A 16760-nucleotide genomic window follows, 5' to 3' on the forward strand; every position below is an offset into this window, starting at 1 on the left:
TTCACTGTTACCATGGCTAAAATTAAAGAGAGTTTGCAATAGGGCAAACAGTCCTTGTGCAGTGTCGGAGCAGTCCTGAATTACTGTAACAAGGGGAGGTTGACGAGCCTAATGATTCAACAGATGTAGTGGAGACAGATCTTGTGTGCCAAAAAGTGATGTTAAGGGTGTGATGGGAGGCAAGGACATCGATACAATCGCTACCACGAGAGAAATAGCACTGAACAAACTAGTGGGTCTCATGACGAGTGCCCCCGGTCCTGATGGAATGCACCCCAAGGTACTGAAATAAATGGTGAAAATTATAATAGAGGTGTTTGCTAAAATCCTCTGGGCCGGACAGGGCAGATTAGAAGACAGCAAATATCACACCACTTTTTAAAAAAAAGGAGGTAAAATAAGTTTCTCAACCTTTTTACCCTTGTGAAACCCTTGAAATAGTTTTCATGTCTCAGGGAACCCCTGCATAAAAATTATTATATACCATTATTAATATCTATCTCTTTTATATTTTTATCGTAGTTCACGTGGTAAACATTATGCTTTTTTTTTCCGGATAACTTGTTTAAGGAAAAAAAATGAATCCTTTTTTGTCAAATTTACTGGCAATGCAAAAAAATCATGCTGCTTGTTTATGAGACCTCACACAGAGGTTTTCATTTTAAATAATGAAAGAGCCTTTACTATAATAACCATGGATTTTCCAACAATATTTAATCTGTGTATAGTAAAATTGCGAATATAAAACTAAAAAAACAAATTACTCAAAAATGCATTAGCCCATTGATCATTGTTTCTCGCTGAACCCCTAGCGACCTCTTGCAGAACCCTAGGGTTCCAGGGAACCCTGGTTGAGAAACACTGCTATAGCTTGACATCCGTAGACAGGAAAATGCTTGAAACTATCATAAAAGAAGAAATAATGTTCCATCAGGCAGACGCAGCATGGATCGTGAAACGTCAGGCATTGGTTGACAAATTTACTCTCTTTTATAGGATGGTGGAGGCTGGTTCAATGGGGACATTTAAAATACTCTTAGATAGGTACATGGATGTAAGAAAAATATGGGTTTAGGAGTCTGAAGGAGAGAAGGGCTAGATTGTTATGGAGTGGGTTTGCACAGGTTGGCACAATGTTGTGGGCTGAAGGGTCTGTATGTGGTTCTGTTTTTGAATAAAGCTGTAGGAGAAATGTTTTGCATGGGTGAAATGATTGGCATAGATCCCACTCTAAAGAAGACCAGATGGCATGAAAACACGACCGTGAGACCACATAGTAACGCGCAGTGCCCCTTCATGACTTCTAACTTACCGGAGTTTTCTCCTTCAGCCACGTTGCATCAATGGGTGGGGTGCCGACAATCCCGATGTACACCTCCGCTTGCTGCCCTGCCTTCACCTCCACATGGTTCTGAGGGTCCAATAATCGAGGTGCCTCTAATAAGAACATAAATGATGATTAAGCACCAAACGTAACCACTGCAACCACTTAAGCTTTAAGGGAAGTTAGAATTTTTTTTTTTCCTAGATCACTTGATGGCAGCATTAGACATGCAATCTCATCAAAGTCACTTGGAGTGATGGTCATTATGGTCATCTACATTTTGGCCATGAAATGTAGTTTAAACAATACCTTTATGCAAGATGTCAGTGTTCTCTGGTCCTCATTGCAAAACATGCAGAGATACAATCCAACAAAACATATATACAGACAATGCAGGACAAGTATTCATTTTTACAAATAGATTAATAAATATTGCTTCATGAATAGGAGCGTCTCATAGGGTTAGTTCCTCAGCCTGGTGGCCCTGGCTCTGATGCTTCTCCTCTGTGCCAGTTCCACCTCAACTTCCTGCTAACCAAATATGAAGCAGAAGAGATGACCCACGTGGACGGTGACCATGACGGCGGACCAGTGAGGGGCTCTGCCATTGGGGAGCACACAGGTGGCAGGGTAACTCAAGAAGAGGAACCCATGCCAGGCTGCAGCCTGCTGAAGGCGTGCCAAGTATCGGGACTGGGATGTGAGAGGTGCCGAGGGTGCTGAAGGGTTCCTAATTGTCAGAGGTTCGGACCTGGAGCTTTGGTTTCCAATGGTTTGGACTCAACTGTGTGGTTACGGAGGTTGCGGAAGCACTGGAGGCGAATCCACAAATACTCGATGACTCTGAGGAGACTTACTTTTTCTCTTTCTCTCTAAGAGGTGTTTCAGCCAATTTCTGCCAATGGCAAATCTGTTTGCCTTACAGCAGGCAATTTTGCATATAATGACATTGTTTTTAATTACATGACAATAAATTGAATCTTGAAACATATTCAACAATTTAAACTGCACAACACTCTGGAGTGATCAAACATTCCTCATCCTCCTCTTCCTTGCTCAAGGTAAGCGGAAGGACTCTCACCAGGCCCAAAACTTCGATAATATATCTTTACCTCCTATGGACTCTGAGAGACTGGCCGAGTTCCTCCAGCATTCCTGTGCACTCCGAAGCTCACACAATGCCACACAGTAACGAATAATTACAGCAGAACCAAAGGAAACCAAATATCAAGCATTACCTTTCGGAAAGTTTCTGTTCTTCATCTTTCTGTTCACATCTTCTGGACACAAAAGACCGGTTGAAGACTGAGTATTTTCACCCTGGGACTGCAACCTGCAACCTTTTGCTTTATGGATTGAATGGGCCTCACCAAACTCTTCACCGCAGTTAACACTCATGTTTTTGGGCAAATGTTTTGATTGTTGAAGGGTTTCAAAGTCTATGAAGCAGAAGACATCTTTTAGAATTCATTTCAATCTGAAAAGAGGCATTCCCCATTGAAAGGCCCCTTTCTGAATGGCTACAATTGAATGCTATTTTTTGCCTGCTGGAGATGATCATCTGTACTGATGACCCCAACTGTTCAGCTGTAAGGATCAGATCTGGCGATGAGAGGACTGGTGAGCTTTTTTCTGCCCCATCTCCTTAGAGATAGATGCTACATGGAAAAATACAATGGCAGATCTGAAGAAGAGAGAAGTAAACAGGAAAGATGCAGCTGTGACACAGATGAGACCAGAAGAACATGAAACATAGAAGCAGTTAATGGCTGAAGCATTCTTCCACTCTCCTGCCTTCTTCCCATAACCTTTGACACCCTGACTAATCAAGCTCTGCTTTAAATGGACCCACTGACGGTCTCCATAGCAGCCGGTGGCAACAAATTCACAGATTCACCACCCTCCAGCTGAAGAAACTTCTCCTCATCTCCATTCTAATGGGGTGATCATTTTTACTGAGGCTGTGCCCTCTGATCCAAGACTCTCCCACTACTGGAAGCATCTTCTCCACTCTATCCAGCCCTTTAATGTTCAGTACATTTCAATGAGATCTGCCCTCATCCGGCTAAACGCCAAGAAGTGCAGTCCCAGAGCCGTCCAACACTCCTCACTCCACAAGAAAAAAAATAGAAACCTGACATGAACTAGTGGAAAAGGTTTCTCATCACAATTCAATTCTCTTTGAAACAAAGCCAGCTTATGTTTTGGACGTGGGTCTGAGAGTATTGGAGGTGGCCATGGAGGGACTGGAGCACCGTGAGAATTTGTTATTGAGACATTGGAGCAGCCATTCTCAGCTTTTTTTGGCTATGGCTCCCTGAGGATACTGATCAAAATTTATGGGGCCCCTTCACTGTGAAGCAGTCAAGTTTAGTTGGTTTTGTCCATACTTTTCTTCTACCGCCTATACCCCTTGCCCTCCCCCATTCAGAATTTCAGTCCTTAAATTTGTTGTGGCCCTCAAGTGGATGTATGGCCCCTATTCAGAATGGCTGCATTAGAAGACCAGTCCAATGTATGTTGAATAATTGGAACTTCATGTAGGATAGAATGCACAGAACAGAGTTGGATTTGAGTATTTGAGAATGGACTGGTCTGGAGATGACCAAGACATACATGTAGATTTCATGGATAGATTGGGAAGTGGTAGTAATATGGACAAGCAACATCACTGATGCAGGTGTAGATTAATATTGTGAGAGAGGGCAATTGGAAAACAGTTTGAGTTTGGGGCTCTGCTGGACCATCAAGGGGTAAGCACGATTAAACAGGGATTTTGTAAGGAGTTATGATAATAAGGGCCACAAGATTAGATGTGAAAATTAAAAGACAGATTCACAAATGTGCCATATTCTAAATGTTGAAAAGTTCATACGATTGAAAAAGCATTAAACATATATGCTTTACTTGTCAATAACACAAATGTGTTTTTGCTGAAATGGTGAAAGATTGCAGCATGAAGCTGTGCAGAGGGACCTGGCAATACTTGTGCATGGTTGGTTGCAGGTGAAGCCACACTTGGAGTATTGCATGCAGTTCTGGGTCAAAATATACTGGCTTTAGAGGTAGTGAAGAGGGGGTTCACTAGGTGGATTCTGGAGATGAGGGAGATTATCACCTGGGGCTATACTCCATGTCAAAAGAATGAGAGAGGATCTTGTAGAAAGATAAAATAGTGAAAGGGACAGAAAAGATAGAGGCAGGAAAGTTGTTCACACTGGTAAACGAGACTAAAACTGGAAGATTTGGCCTCCGGATTTGGGCGAGTTGATTTAGGATGACAGTAGGGATTCTGTGAAATCCTCTTCCAAAGGAGGCAGTAAATTTCTTAATATATTTAAGATATAGTTAGATGGAATTTTACATCGTATGAGAATTAAGGGTTTTGGGGAATAGGTGGAGCTGCATCCATGGCCAGATCAGGTGGGTTAGATGACTTACACCGCTCCTATTTCTTACATTATGTTCTTATAAATCTCAATCATTCACTTCACATCAATCATTGAACTAAACACATCCACAATATTTATCATCTATCTTGTGTATTTATTATATAACCATATAACCATTTACGGAGCGGAAACAGGCCATGTTGGCCTTTCGAGTCCGCACCGGTTCACTGATTTTTTGCGCCCTCTTCAGGCATTGGTCCCGGTAGATCTTCATTCAATAACGATGGGCGAATTCAATGCAGGTGGAATCAGATAATAGCAAAACGATGAGCAAACAGATTGGCTGTCTGTGTACCAAAAATAGCAAAAATACCCGTTCAGCTGCAACAATAAGAATTTTGGTGCATACAGTAAAACCTCTGTCATCATGAACTGAAGCAACCATCAACCTCAAGCAAACCAGCAAATAAAATCATGTAAAATAAATAGGTAAAAAACATACAGACATTTAAAATTTGCGTGCTTCGCTCTTAGTTCACGAATCATGTGACACTCGGTCTCAAGCAACTGGAAAATTCAGTTATCTAGCATCTACCAATCCCCATAAGTGCCTGATACCAGGGGTTTTACTGTTATGTACATTGTACAATGTCTAGGACAATAAACTCATCATTACCAGGAGTCTCACATACTTCGTATCTTTACTGTTGCTCTGGTTGAAGCTCTTCCCAAGTGATTTTCTGCCACACACTCATACACGCCTGCATCTTCAGGCAAGCAGTCCTCAATCACCCACTGGGCCATGTCATTACTGAAAGAAGCTCGACCAAACTTTGCCGCTTTACCTGAAACAGACAGATCAGAAATAACATCCACTAAAGAAAGGAAACACACCCAATGTTTGAGATGTGGCCAGGAGATCGGTACTTTGTTTACATTCTACTTAGCCCTGACCTAAAGTAAGACCTTTTGGATAAACTTGGCCAATTGTTCAGAACAGATTACAGGAATTAAATTCCCACAAAACCCAGTGCTATTTTTATTTGGTAATATTGAATTGATAAGACCAAAATTGAAATTATCTATATATCAAAAAGAATTTGGAAAGATTGCCTTGAAGTAGCAAGAAAATGTATAGCAGTAATTTGGAAATCAGATGCCCATCTAGGTATGGAGCGATGGAACACAGAAATGCCTAGCTGCATTCCTCTCTAGAAGATCACTTATAATCTGAGAAATAAAAGTTGCATTTTTGAAAATTTGGCTCCCATTTTTAAAGATTGTGGGAATGAATTTATAGAGGTTTTCCCAAACACTTCGTTAACCTCCTTGGAAGTATTACAAATGGCCGAATCCGTGTGGTGAGGGGTGTCTTCTGGCAACCAGGTTTTTTTTCTTATTTTTTTTTGTCTCTCTTTGCTCATTTCTTTATTTTCCTCTTTCTGGGGTTTTGTTAAGGGGAGGGGGTTGGGTTTTACACCACCATGTACAAGGACTTGATATAAATACTTGATTATTGATTTTTATATTTGGTTGTGATTACATGTATGGAAAAATGTGTAAATAAAGTTTAAAAAGGGGACATTGGAAAGTCTGCTGATGCCGGAAAATGGAGCCAATCATAACCTGCTGGAGGAATTCAGTAGATCAGAGGATACGGAGTTGAGAGGGTGAGAGGGGAGGTTGGACAAACCTGGGTTGCTTTCTCTGGAACGCAGAAGACTGAGGGGGAACCTAATAGAGATTTATTAAAAAATCAGAAGAGGCTTTAATAAGGTAGATTGGCTGAATATTTTCCCCAGGGTAAAAGCATAACGTACAAGATGATGTCTTGAAGGTAAGGGGGGAGGGGGTGAGAACCTTTAGAGTAAAATGTGCACTTTTCCCATGCACACAGAGTGTTAGGTGCCTGGAGCGCGTTGCCAGGGATAGTGGTGGAAACAGATACAATAATAGGAGCGGTTAGCTCAACGCCAGCGATTGGGACCAGACCTTGGTTTGAATCCTGCGCTGTCTGTAAGGAGTTTATACGTCCTCCCCGTGACTGTGTGGGTTTTTTCTAGGGGCTCCAGTTTCCTCCCACCATTCAAAAACATCGGAGGGTGTAGGTTAATGGGGTACAAGTAGAGCGGCAGTCTCGTAGGGCCAAATTGGCCTGTTATAGAGCTGTACGTCTAATTTAATTTACAAAAATATTGAAGAGGCTTCTCAACATACACATGGAAAAGAAGAAGATAGTTAAATATTTGTCAAGTGCAAGCAGCAGAATTTTAGTTTGATTTGGACTTGAAGTAGGGCCAGGTCTTAAATTAACTAGTGATCCTTATGCACACCTGACTGTCACATATTTGAATACTTATAAGACAGTCATTTTCAGCATTTACTACTGAGCGAACGCACTGCTAATTGTTAACCTTACCATTTAGAAACCAGGAAATGGTGATTGGAGTTGTTCCAACAACTGTGCCCTGTAGCACAATCGTGCTGCTTTCATTCACAGTGATGTCTGCCAGGGGCTTTGTGAAAACAGGACTCTCTGGAAGCAGACAAGGGACAGTAAAGTGATCAAAAGCACACACGTTCAGTTAAGCAATTCAGGTCATCCCTGACTTATGACCACGTTCCATTCTGACCCAAGTCAGAAATTCACTATATCCATTTTATCGGTTGTCCATTTCCATAATGTAAAGACATTTGCAAGAATAGGCATCGGTATAATTAGTCGTTACCATTCAGGATCGGGTTCACACGAGTCCGAGGTTATTCGTTCCTAATGGCCAAGCATAATGTCCACCGCTGCCACCAGTCCCCAACCACCCAGACAATTTACAATTGTAGAGCTCGAGGTCCCCTCTCCTGCCCGGGAGGCAGTGCTCTTCCCCCCGCCCCCCCCAAGCCAATGTAACCATGGTTTCTGCACCGAGCACACTTCTCCGAAGCAGACAGCACCACGTTGAGAACGGAGTCGCCATCGCCGACTCCGGCTGCAGCTGATGCCAAAGACTTGCACCCAGCTCCATTTGACATCTTCCCAGCCAGAGGCAGTTTTTTTTTTTTGCTGTAATTGTAATTAATCTGAGATTATTCCTTCCCAATGGCCAAGGGTAATTGTTATATTGACATACCAATATATTTTTTCTTTAATTTATTCTGTTTTTTTTTCGGTCATATGTAGGGATGATTGTACATCAGGGACAACCCAAATGAGACTACAACAGCATCCCTGGAACTGACTGAGAGTCAGTGAGGCTCATTTACAGTGTTAGTTCTTTCCTGCTTTTTTGTTTTATTTAATTTTAAATTTTTTTTATTTTTCACACTATGAACCATACTGATCAAAATACACACAAACATTTCCCTCTTGAATATACACAGTGTCATTTTCTCCCCTCTTCCCTTCCTCCTTCACCCCCCCCTCCCCACCCACTCAACGTTCAACATATATGATACATTAAACAATGTCATCACACAATGAAAATAAACAAGAAATTTGTGTCATCTACTTTTACCCACTGGGTCAGTTCATTTCTTCTTCTTCTGTCATTTTAGGTGGTGGAGGTCTGTGCTTGAGGATGCTTTAAGCCAAATCTTTTATATCAGAGACAGTGGAAGGAGGCAGAAGGAACACCATCCCATCAGAAGGGAGTATGGACACAAGATGCTACAATCTAGAGCAGTGGTTTTCAAACTTTTTCTTTCCACTGACATCCCACCTTAAGTAACCCCTTTGCCGTAGGCACTCTAGGATTAGTAAGGGATTGCTTAAGGTGGGATGCGAGTGAGAAGGGAAGGTTGAGAACCACTGCTCGAGACCCAATTGTTAATGAAATATTTTGCTTGAGAAAAATTGTCATTGGCCCATTTCCTTTGGAGTTATGAAACCGTGCACATAACGAGTCAACGAGGGAATCAAAAACAAAGGAGAAAGAAACACAATAAGGTGGGCTACCTGATACTGGAAAATTATTTGATCCTACCACTGGGCTGTAGACTACCCAATCAAGTATTCTCCTAGTTTGTGTTTGGCTCCATTCTGCAACAGAGGAGGATGAGGACGGTGAAGTCAATGTGGTAATGGGAAGGGGAGCTGTGATGGCACGCATTTAGGAGCACTCAATGGTCGATGTCTCCTCATCTCTCCATATGCACTTTTATTTTGAGGCTGTGCTCTCTGGTCTGAGACCCTTCCATTACTGGAAACCCTTCTCCGCCATTCACTGAAAGATGGTTATACAGAGCAATAGATGAAGGGTGCACATATCAAACATTATCCTACAAATGCTAGCTAATCTATTTAGATTTTTCAGAGTTTCTTGTTTATTTATTTTCTGTTAATTAATTGAGGAATCAAAACCAGCATCCAAGCAATTTTACCGTATAAAAGGGAAATTTAAAATATTGAATTAACTAGAGCAATTGTTGAGCAAATATTGGAGGCTAAAATTTACAACACAGACCCCCCCATGACTGGAGAAAGTTACACATTCGGTATCACACAAATGACCTTCGAAGCTCATGTTAATTGCCAAAATACCAGGTTGCTTCCAGAGTTTCATGTTGTGTGTAAATAAACCTTCACCTTCTCAAACATCATCAAATCAAATTTAGAAACTGAATGGGTAAATTTAACAAAAGAACAATTTTGATTTTCATATTTAGATTGTTTGGGAAATGTAGTGTACCTCACAACTAGTTCACTCTATGTCACGATTAGCATAGGATAGCATGACCCTATCGCAGCGCTAACTACCCAAGTTCGAAAACACCGTTGTCTGGATGTCTGTAAGGAGTTTATACATTCTCCCCATGACCGACGTGGGTTTTCTCCAGGTGCTTCAGTTTCCTCCCACTTTCCAAAAAATGGACATGATTGGTAAGTTAATTGAGTGTAACTGGGCCAAAAGAATCTTTTACCATGCTGTATAGTTAAAATAAAAAATTTTTTTAAAACCTCCAACAATCCTCATCCCCTGGTCCAATGAGCTCAATTTCCATTGATCCTTCCTTCCTTCCTTAGCCTAAACTTTGCATCCTCATGCCTTAATCCAACTCTTAATGGAATGATACAGTGCCAAAAAACACCTTTCAATCCTCTGAGTCCACGTCAACCATCAAGCACCCATATGCACTCATTCTACATTAATCCCATTTTGTTTCATCTGCTTGGGATCACCTCCAGTGGCCTCAATCCTCCTAGCACCAATCTAGTCACCACTCAACTTCCAGTGTTGGTTAATACCGCTACAGGACTCTCACCTCTTGTATCATCTCCCTCTTTCCAAATCATCCCTCCTCAACACACTGGGCGTGCACTTTAACTCTCCATTTCCAAATCCCCCTGGTTCTCACCAAAGCCTTGAAATGTCTTGGAACTTGCCAAATTCATGGCCAGAATTTCTAAAACTTCCACATTAAATTCCTGCATTCAACTCAGATCAAAGTGACAAATGTCACCCTGTGCAATTGCACCAATGATAATCTCCCCCTCCTCATCATACACGACTTGTTTGCTGCCTTTTATATGGTTGGCCACATCATTCTGCTCCATCATTGTCCAGTTGGGTGGAACCATACTAACCTGGTTCCATTCTATAGTCCAAACCATCCAATGGTTTCTCTTTCCATGGCTACACCAAAACACCAGTGCTCAAAAAAAACTTCAGCTTTATCATCCACATACACCTTAACACAATGATCTAGAGAAATATCTGTCCTCTGGTAACATCCAGGACCATCCCTTTTGACACACATGTGCTTGCTCAGCTGAAGCAGAAATTTCCCTCAAAGTAAATACTGTATTGGTAAAAAAAACCCATTAACGTACACAGCTGAAGAACGCTTGAAGCATTGCTGGATGGTGGGGATGCTGAAGCAAAAGGGTCATCAAACCTGTCCTCTATCCATGGCCCTCTTAGTTTTTGATTAAGTGAGACTGTGGGTAAAAAATATATTCACCATGATTCAAATGGCAGAGTAGACTCAATGGGCCAAATGGCCTAATTTTGCTCCTACTTCATATGATCTATTTCATTTCTCAATACAGTCACTCTTCAGCCTCCAGGAAATAAACACCCAGCCTCTCTGTAACTCAAGCCCAGGAATGTTAGAATAAACAAGTACAGAGATAGCTAAGGCATGGATAATCATTTTAGCTTCAGGTGAACAGAAGTAATGGGTTGATAACATCTGTTCAGCTGGACGTAATGGTTTTTTTCCAGTGTGGAATAAAGGTATTCAAAATTTAATTATTAAAAAATGGTAGGTTTCTTTTTGAATTTACGATGGGTTTATTGGAACGCAATAGGAGCAGCTGTAAATTGTCACATGATTAAGGTGAGGGGAAAAATTTAAGAAGGTTCTGCGGGGCAATTTTTTTCACTTGCTGGGTGATCCGTATCTGGAACAAGTGGAAGAAGTGGGTACATTTCTGAAGTTCAAATGTTTGGACAGATAATATGGAGTTGAAGTGTTTAGAAATGCATCGGCCACATACAGTAAAAGTTCTAAAATCCAGACTGCTCAGGGATTGTGTTGGGTCTGGATTTTCTGAATTTCCAGGCATTACTGTTTGTTTTAATTGAGGGAGGAATAAAGAAGAGAAGAACAGGTAAATTCTTATCGTTTATTCATTCGTAAATAAGGCATGCTTCACTTATTGAATTGAGCAGTTTTAAAAGAAAAATCAAGAACAAAAATGTCATGATAAATTTTTTACACTGCAAAAAGTGTGCAATGTTTGAAATTATGTTTAAAAATGAACACTGTAAAAGAAAAATACAGTATAGAAATGAATTTCTTTGCGATAAGGTGACCCGTATTAAGCATGGTCACTTGTTGCCACTGTGCGTCTGTGGCATGTAAGCATCTACGCATGCATGCAAACAAAAGCCTGCTAAATTTTAAAAGTTTGAGACCTCAGATTCTTGGGTGGTCCAGATTTCTGGCATCCGGATTTTTGGACGTTTACTGAATGAGCAAATGGGACCAGTGCAGAATGCCAACTTGGTCATCATGACCACATTTGGTGGAAGGACTTGTTCCGTGGGCGATGATTATCATCGAATATGCCCTTTTGCTCCACTCTGCTCAGTTTTAACCTATACCATTGTGATGCACTGTTCGCCAGGATCAGACACACACAAAGTTAAAGATTGTACAACAGACTTTAATCCAAGACTTCCACAGAGCCAGGCTGGCTGTGGCTGTAGCAACTCCTAGTGAGGCCTCAAGAGGCCGGCACAGGCTTATATCCCGGAGGGTGATTGACACCCGACTGGGTGGGGCTTGATCCATTCAGGCCGACTGATTGACAGCCGGTCAGGTGTTGTCCTGTCCCCTTACACTCCTGCAGGTTCAGAGGTTGCCCCCTGCAGTAGGCTGGCGGTACACTCTTGCAGGTACAGAGATCGCCCCCTGCAGTAGGCCGGCGGTACACTCCTGCAGATACAGAGGTCGCCCCCTGCAGTAGGCCGGCGGTACACTCTTGCAGGTACAGAGGTTGCCCCCTGCAGTAGGCCGGCGGTACACTCCTGCAGATACAGAGGTTGCCCCCTGCAGTAGGCCGGCGGTACACTCCTGCAGATACAGAGGTTGCCCCCTGTAGTAGGCCGGCGGTATACCACCACATTCACTCCCTTCTTTAAAAGCCCTCTAAGATGTCAATGCATCTGATCTTCATCCAAGAATTTAATTGTTCCACCTTTGGCATCCATGACTTCAGCAGCCAAGGATACAAATGGTGGAATTCTCGTCCAATCTAATCCCCCTCCATATTATTTTTCTCCTTTAAGAATACTCCTTAAAACTATCCCTTTGACCAAGATCCAACCTCACCTGGCAAGTGTTAGAATCTATTTTTTTTAAAACCAGTAACATTTCAATGGAGTGTTTTTGGAATTTTGTGTTCAAGGCGCACTATAAATGGAGGTTATTGTTTTTGTAAGTGGGCCAAGTTTCCTTCTCCTAATTAACACCATTTTTTTGTTAAATCATTCATAATGAAACAACGAAGAACAATGCAAAGGCCTGAGGCATAGACAGAAAAGAACAATCTGGCTAGAAACAATCTACTTGGTAGGTACAATCAACGAGATAAACCATTCCTGTAATTACTCACAGGCAGCAGAAACGGAAAGGCATTCCACACAAACACACAAAGTTTAGAAAAATACTTTACCACTGGTAAACAACAGATTTACTTTGAACCCAACTTCTAGTAAATATGTGAAGTGAACACAAATTTGTTATTCAGTCAACTAGCCTGATGTTGAAAGGACATTGCTGGCCACACGTCGTACTCGATAACTACATTCTCCTATCAGATGATAGTTCCAGAGTGGAACAGTCAGCGTTTTACAACACGGAAACAGCTCGTCCTGCACATCTTGTCTAGCCTTCTTAAGCTAGTCCCATTGGCCTGCATTTGCCACTTATATGTCTAAACCACACTTTACACTTATGACCCCGTAGCTTGGTACGACAACACCACCATCTAAAAATTTGCAGACAGCATCACGGTAGTGGGTTGTATAAAAAGGGGGCAATGAATCAGCGTACAGGAGGGGGAGTGAAACTTTGGCTAAATGGTGCACTAACAACAACCTTGCACTCAATGCCACCAAAACCAAGGAGTGCTTGTGGATTTCAGAAGGGGAAAACCAAAGGTGCACGATCCTGTGACCACTGGGGGAAATCAGAGGTGGAGAGGGGTCACTATTTCAGGGGATCATTCCTGAAAAGCACGTCAGCGCCTCTACTTCATCGGGAGTTTGCAGAGGTTCGGTATTGACATCGAAAACCTTGGCAAACTTCTACAGATATGGAGTGGAAAGAGTGCTGACTGGCCGCCTGATGGTCTGGTATGGGGGCACTAACACTTCTGGGCAGAAACCCCTGCAAAACACGGCCCAGAACTTCACAGGCAAAATTTTTTTCGATGGAACACTGCTGTTGAAGAGCAACAGTATGAAGGACCCACACCATGTTCTATTCTCACTGCTGCCACAAGATGTCCATCACCAGACTCCTAAACAGTGCACTCAATCAGAGACTAATTTAAGGATTCCCACTTTGAACATCACTTGTTACTGAATATTTATTTTCTGTATTGCAGTTTGTTTTCATTTCCTTCTTGTTTACATTTCTTTCTTTTGTATTCTTATCGTTTCCGGAGTACAGTTTTTCTGCAATAATGATAGTGGAAATTCTGTCTGACCCACAGGAAATAAACCTCAGGGTCCCGTACACATTCTGACAATAAATCTGAACCTTTCCTGTCCACAACACTGTCCAAATGTCCTTTAAACGTTGCGGTTATAAATTTGCTACCAATGAAGCAGTGAGAGTGGGATACATTTGAATGCATAAAGTAAGAAAACAGATTCTTCCAAAAATCTAAAATCCAAACTGATCAAAATATCCGGAAAACATTTGTGAAAGTCAGTTAATATTCTGCCTGTAGTTGAACATAGAGGAAAAAGAGAAAGAACAATCCCAGAACGTGTCATGAAACCAAGTTTTTGACAAGTCCACATAATCCCCATTGATCAGGCTCTGCATTCAGGACATTTATGTTGCTTTGCATTCTTGCTACTTGTATACATGTGTGCACAACAGATTTGATCCCTTTGTACTTAGCTTTTTTTTTTAAAAAAAGAGAACTCAGTAACAGGCCAAGTGACCAATTAGCCCTCTAAACCCGTACACCTTTGGAATGTGGGAGCATCAAAAGGAAACCTACATGGTCGTGGGGAGAACTTACAAACTCCTTACAAAGAGCAACCGTTGTGATAGCGATGTACCAGCCACCACACTGACCATGCTAAACTTTATCTGCATCCTTCCTCCATTTCATTAATAACCTGCTTTTAATTTCCTCTTACCAAAATGCCACACTTTGCCCACATTAAACTCCAAGGAAGTGAATCTCTGTAATTCTCCAAGCTTATAAGGGACACAGGGCAGATCATTGAATATATTTAAGATGGATAAATCTTTGAAAGATCAAGGAACTGATATCTACAGGCTACTGGAGCAAAAGTGAGGCCAGCATAGATTAGCCATGATGACACTGAATAACAGGAAAGGCTCAAGGCGGTCAACTCTTGCCCCTATTTACTTAGTTCTCATGCCAAGTTTTGCCCCCTCACTCAACCTATCTATATCCAATTGCAGACTGCTAATATCCTAAATGCTAATATGCTAAGATCCATCGATCTTCATGTCACTTAGTTCTTCATCAGATTCTCGTTGAGGAATAGCCATTTGACGCCTGATGGTGCTTTGAAAGTTTGGTGAAAAAACCTAATGGCTGCTCTGGCTTGTTAACTAACCTACTGTGCTGAACACTACCACAGGACATTCCAAGCCCAAATCTAGGCAGCATGATGGCTATGGAGTTAATGCTGCTGCTTCACAGCTCAGTCACTAGGATTTGATCCAGATCTTTGATGATAGTTGTGTTGAGTGTGCACTTTCTTCTGGTGACTGGTCAGGTTTCCTCCAGCCACTCTGGTTCCAGCCGCCTCCCAAAAGACTTGCTGGTTGCAGGTGATGTGGTGACATGTGGATGGGTGGCTAAAGAATAGGGGGAGGGTGGGGGCTTGGAACATTGTTGTAATTGATGTGTCAGAGAAAGGATTACAGGCAAATAGATGATGGAATGAGATTGATGGGATAGTTGCAATGGATTTGATGGGCTGGATGGCCTCTAACTAGAGCTTGAATGCACAATCAACTAATTAATCAAATTTTCCATTCCACAGGACAAAAAAATTTTTTAGAGTGAATCATTAAAGCCTGCAAACACCGCGATTGTAGTAAAAACACACCAAAATTTTAGAGGAACTCAGGCGGCCTTTCAACATCCATTAAAGACAAAGTTATGTTGCTGATGTTTCAGGCCTGAGGCCTTCCTCAAGGAACAAGCTCCTCCAACATTTTGGTGTGTGTTTTTAAATTAGAGCAAACAGAAATTAGCTTCATTAAATTCACATGACTCCAGCTTCAGATTTTCTTGTTTAAATTAAACTCTGGTCTTCTTTGTAATAATTAATCCGGACAGCCAATTACAAACTGTTTATTGAACATTAGTATCTTTCTCTCTATAAAACACTGCTTAATTAATTTATTCATTTTAAGGATGAAGTTTTTTTTCCTGCATTTTAAGTTATAATGACTGTTTAGCAGCACGATGAGCTCGTTGACTTCATCCACTTTGCTGCCAACATCCACCCTGACCTCAAATTCACTTGGTCCATGTCGAGCAACACTCTTCGTTTCCTCAATCTCTTGGTCTCCATCTCAGGAGACAAACTTCGATAGACATTTTCTATAAACCCATCAACTGACACTGCTACTTCGACTGCACCTCCTTCCACCCTACCCCCTGTAATGATTCCATTCCCTCAATTCCTCCATCTCGGTCACATCTGCAGCCAGGTTGAGGACTTGCATGCCAAATTATCAGAGATGCCCTCTTTCTTCAAACAACGTGACTTTCCTCCTACCACCATCAACTCAGCCCTCACCCGCATATCCTCCATTGCCCGCGTATCTGCTCTGGCCCCCTCCACCACCCTCCCATGCGTCCAAAACATCCTCCTCCACCACCATTTACGCCACCTACTACATGATCCTATCACAAGACCCATGTTCCCCTCTCCACCTTCTGCAAGGACTGCTCCCTCCGTGATTCCTTTGTCCACTCTTCTCTCCCCACAAATCGTCCCCTTGGGACCTACCCCTTTGACCACAGGAAATGCTCCACGTGTCCACACCTCCTCCCTCACCACCATTTGGGGCCCCAAACAGTCCATCCAAGTGAAGCAACATTTCACACGAGCCTGCAGGGGTCATTCTCCTCTACATCAGAGAAATGGACAGAGACTGGGAATCACTTTGTGGAGCACCTCGGCTCTGTCTGCCGTAATAGCGTGGATCTCCCAGTGGCCATCCATTTCAAGTCGCCATCCCATTCCCTTGCTGATCATCTGTCAGCGGTCTCATGCACTGCCAGTTCGAGACCACCCATAAATTGGAGGAAC

The 16760-nt window shown here is 42.1% G+C and overlaps 1 protein-coding gene across 8 annotated transcripts in view; it reads right to left on the bottom strand.

Moving 5' to 3' along the window:
* mylk5 (myosin, light chain kinase 5) overlaps positions 1 to 16760 on the bottom strand; it is a 43562-nt gene that overhangs the window by 23142 nt on the left and 3660 nt on the right. For all 8 annotated transcript variants that reach the window (XM_069905023.1, XM_069905022.1, XM_069905026.1 and 5 more), the window contains 4 exons: positions 7136 to 7252; positions 5409 to 5561; positions 2563 to 2763; positions 1313 to 1437 (listed from right to left, as the gene is read on the bottom strand). In XM_069905023.1, the coding sequence (XP_069761124.1) occupies positions 1313 to 1437; positions 2563 to 2763; positions 5409 to 5561; positions 7136 to 7252 (596 nt within the window). The remainder of the gene's footprint in view (positions 1 to 1312; positions 1438 to 2562; positions 2764 to 5408; positions 5562 to 7135; positions 7253 to 16760) is intronic.

The sequence above is a fragment of the Narcine bancroftii genome, chromosome 12 (assembly GCF_036971445.1).
Source record: "Narcine bancroftii isolate sNarBan1 chromosome 12, sNarBan1.hap1, whole genome shotgun sequence".
Classification (NCBI taxonomy): domain Eukaryota; kingdom Metazoa; phylum Chordata; class Chondrichthyes; order Torpediniformes; family Narcinidae; genus Narcine; species Narcine bancroftii.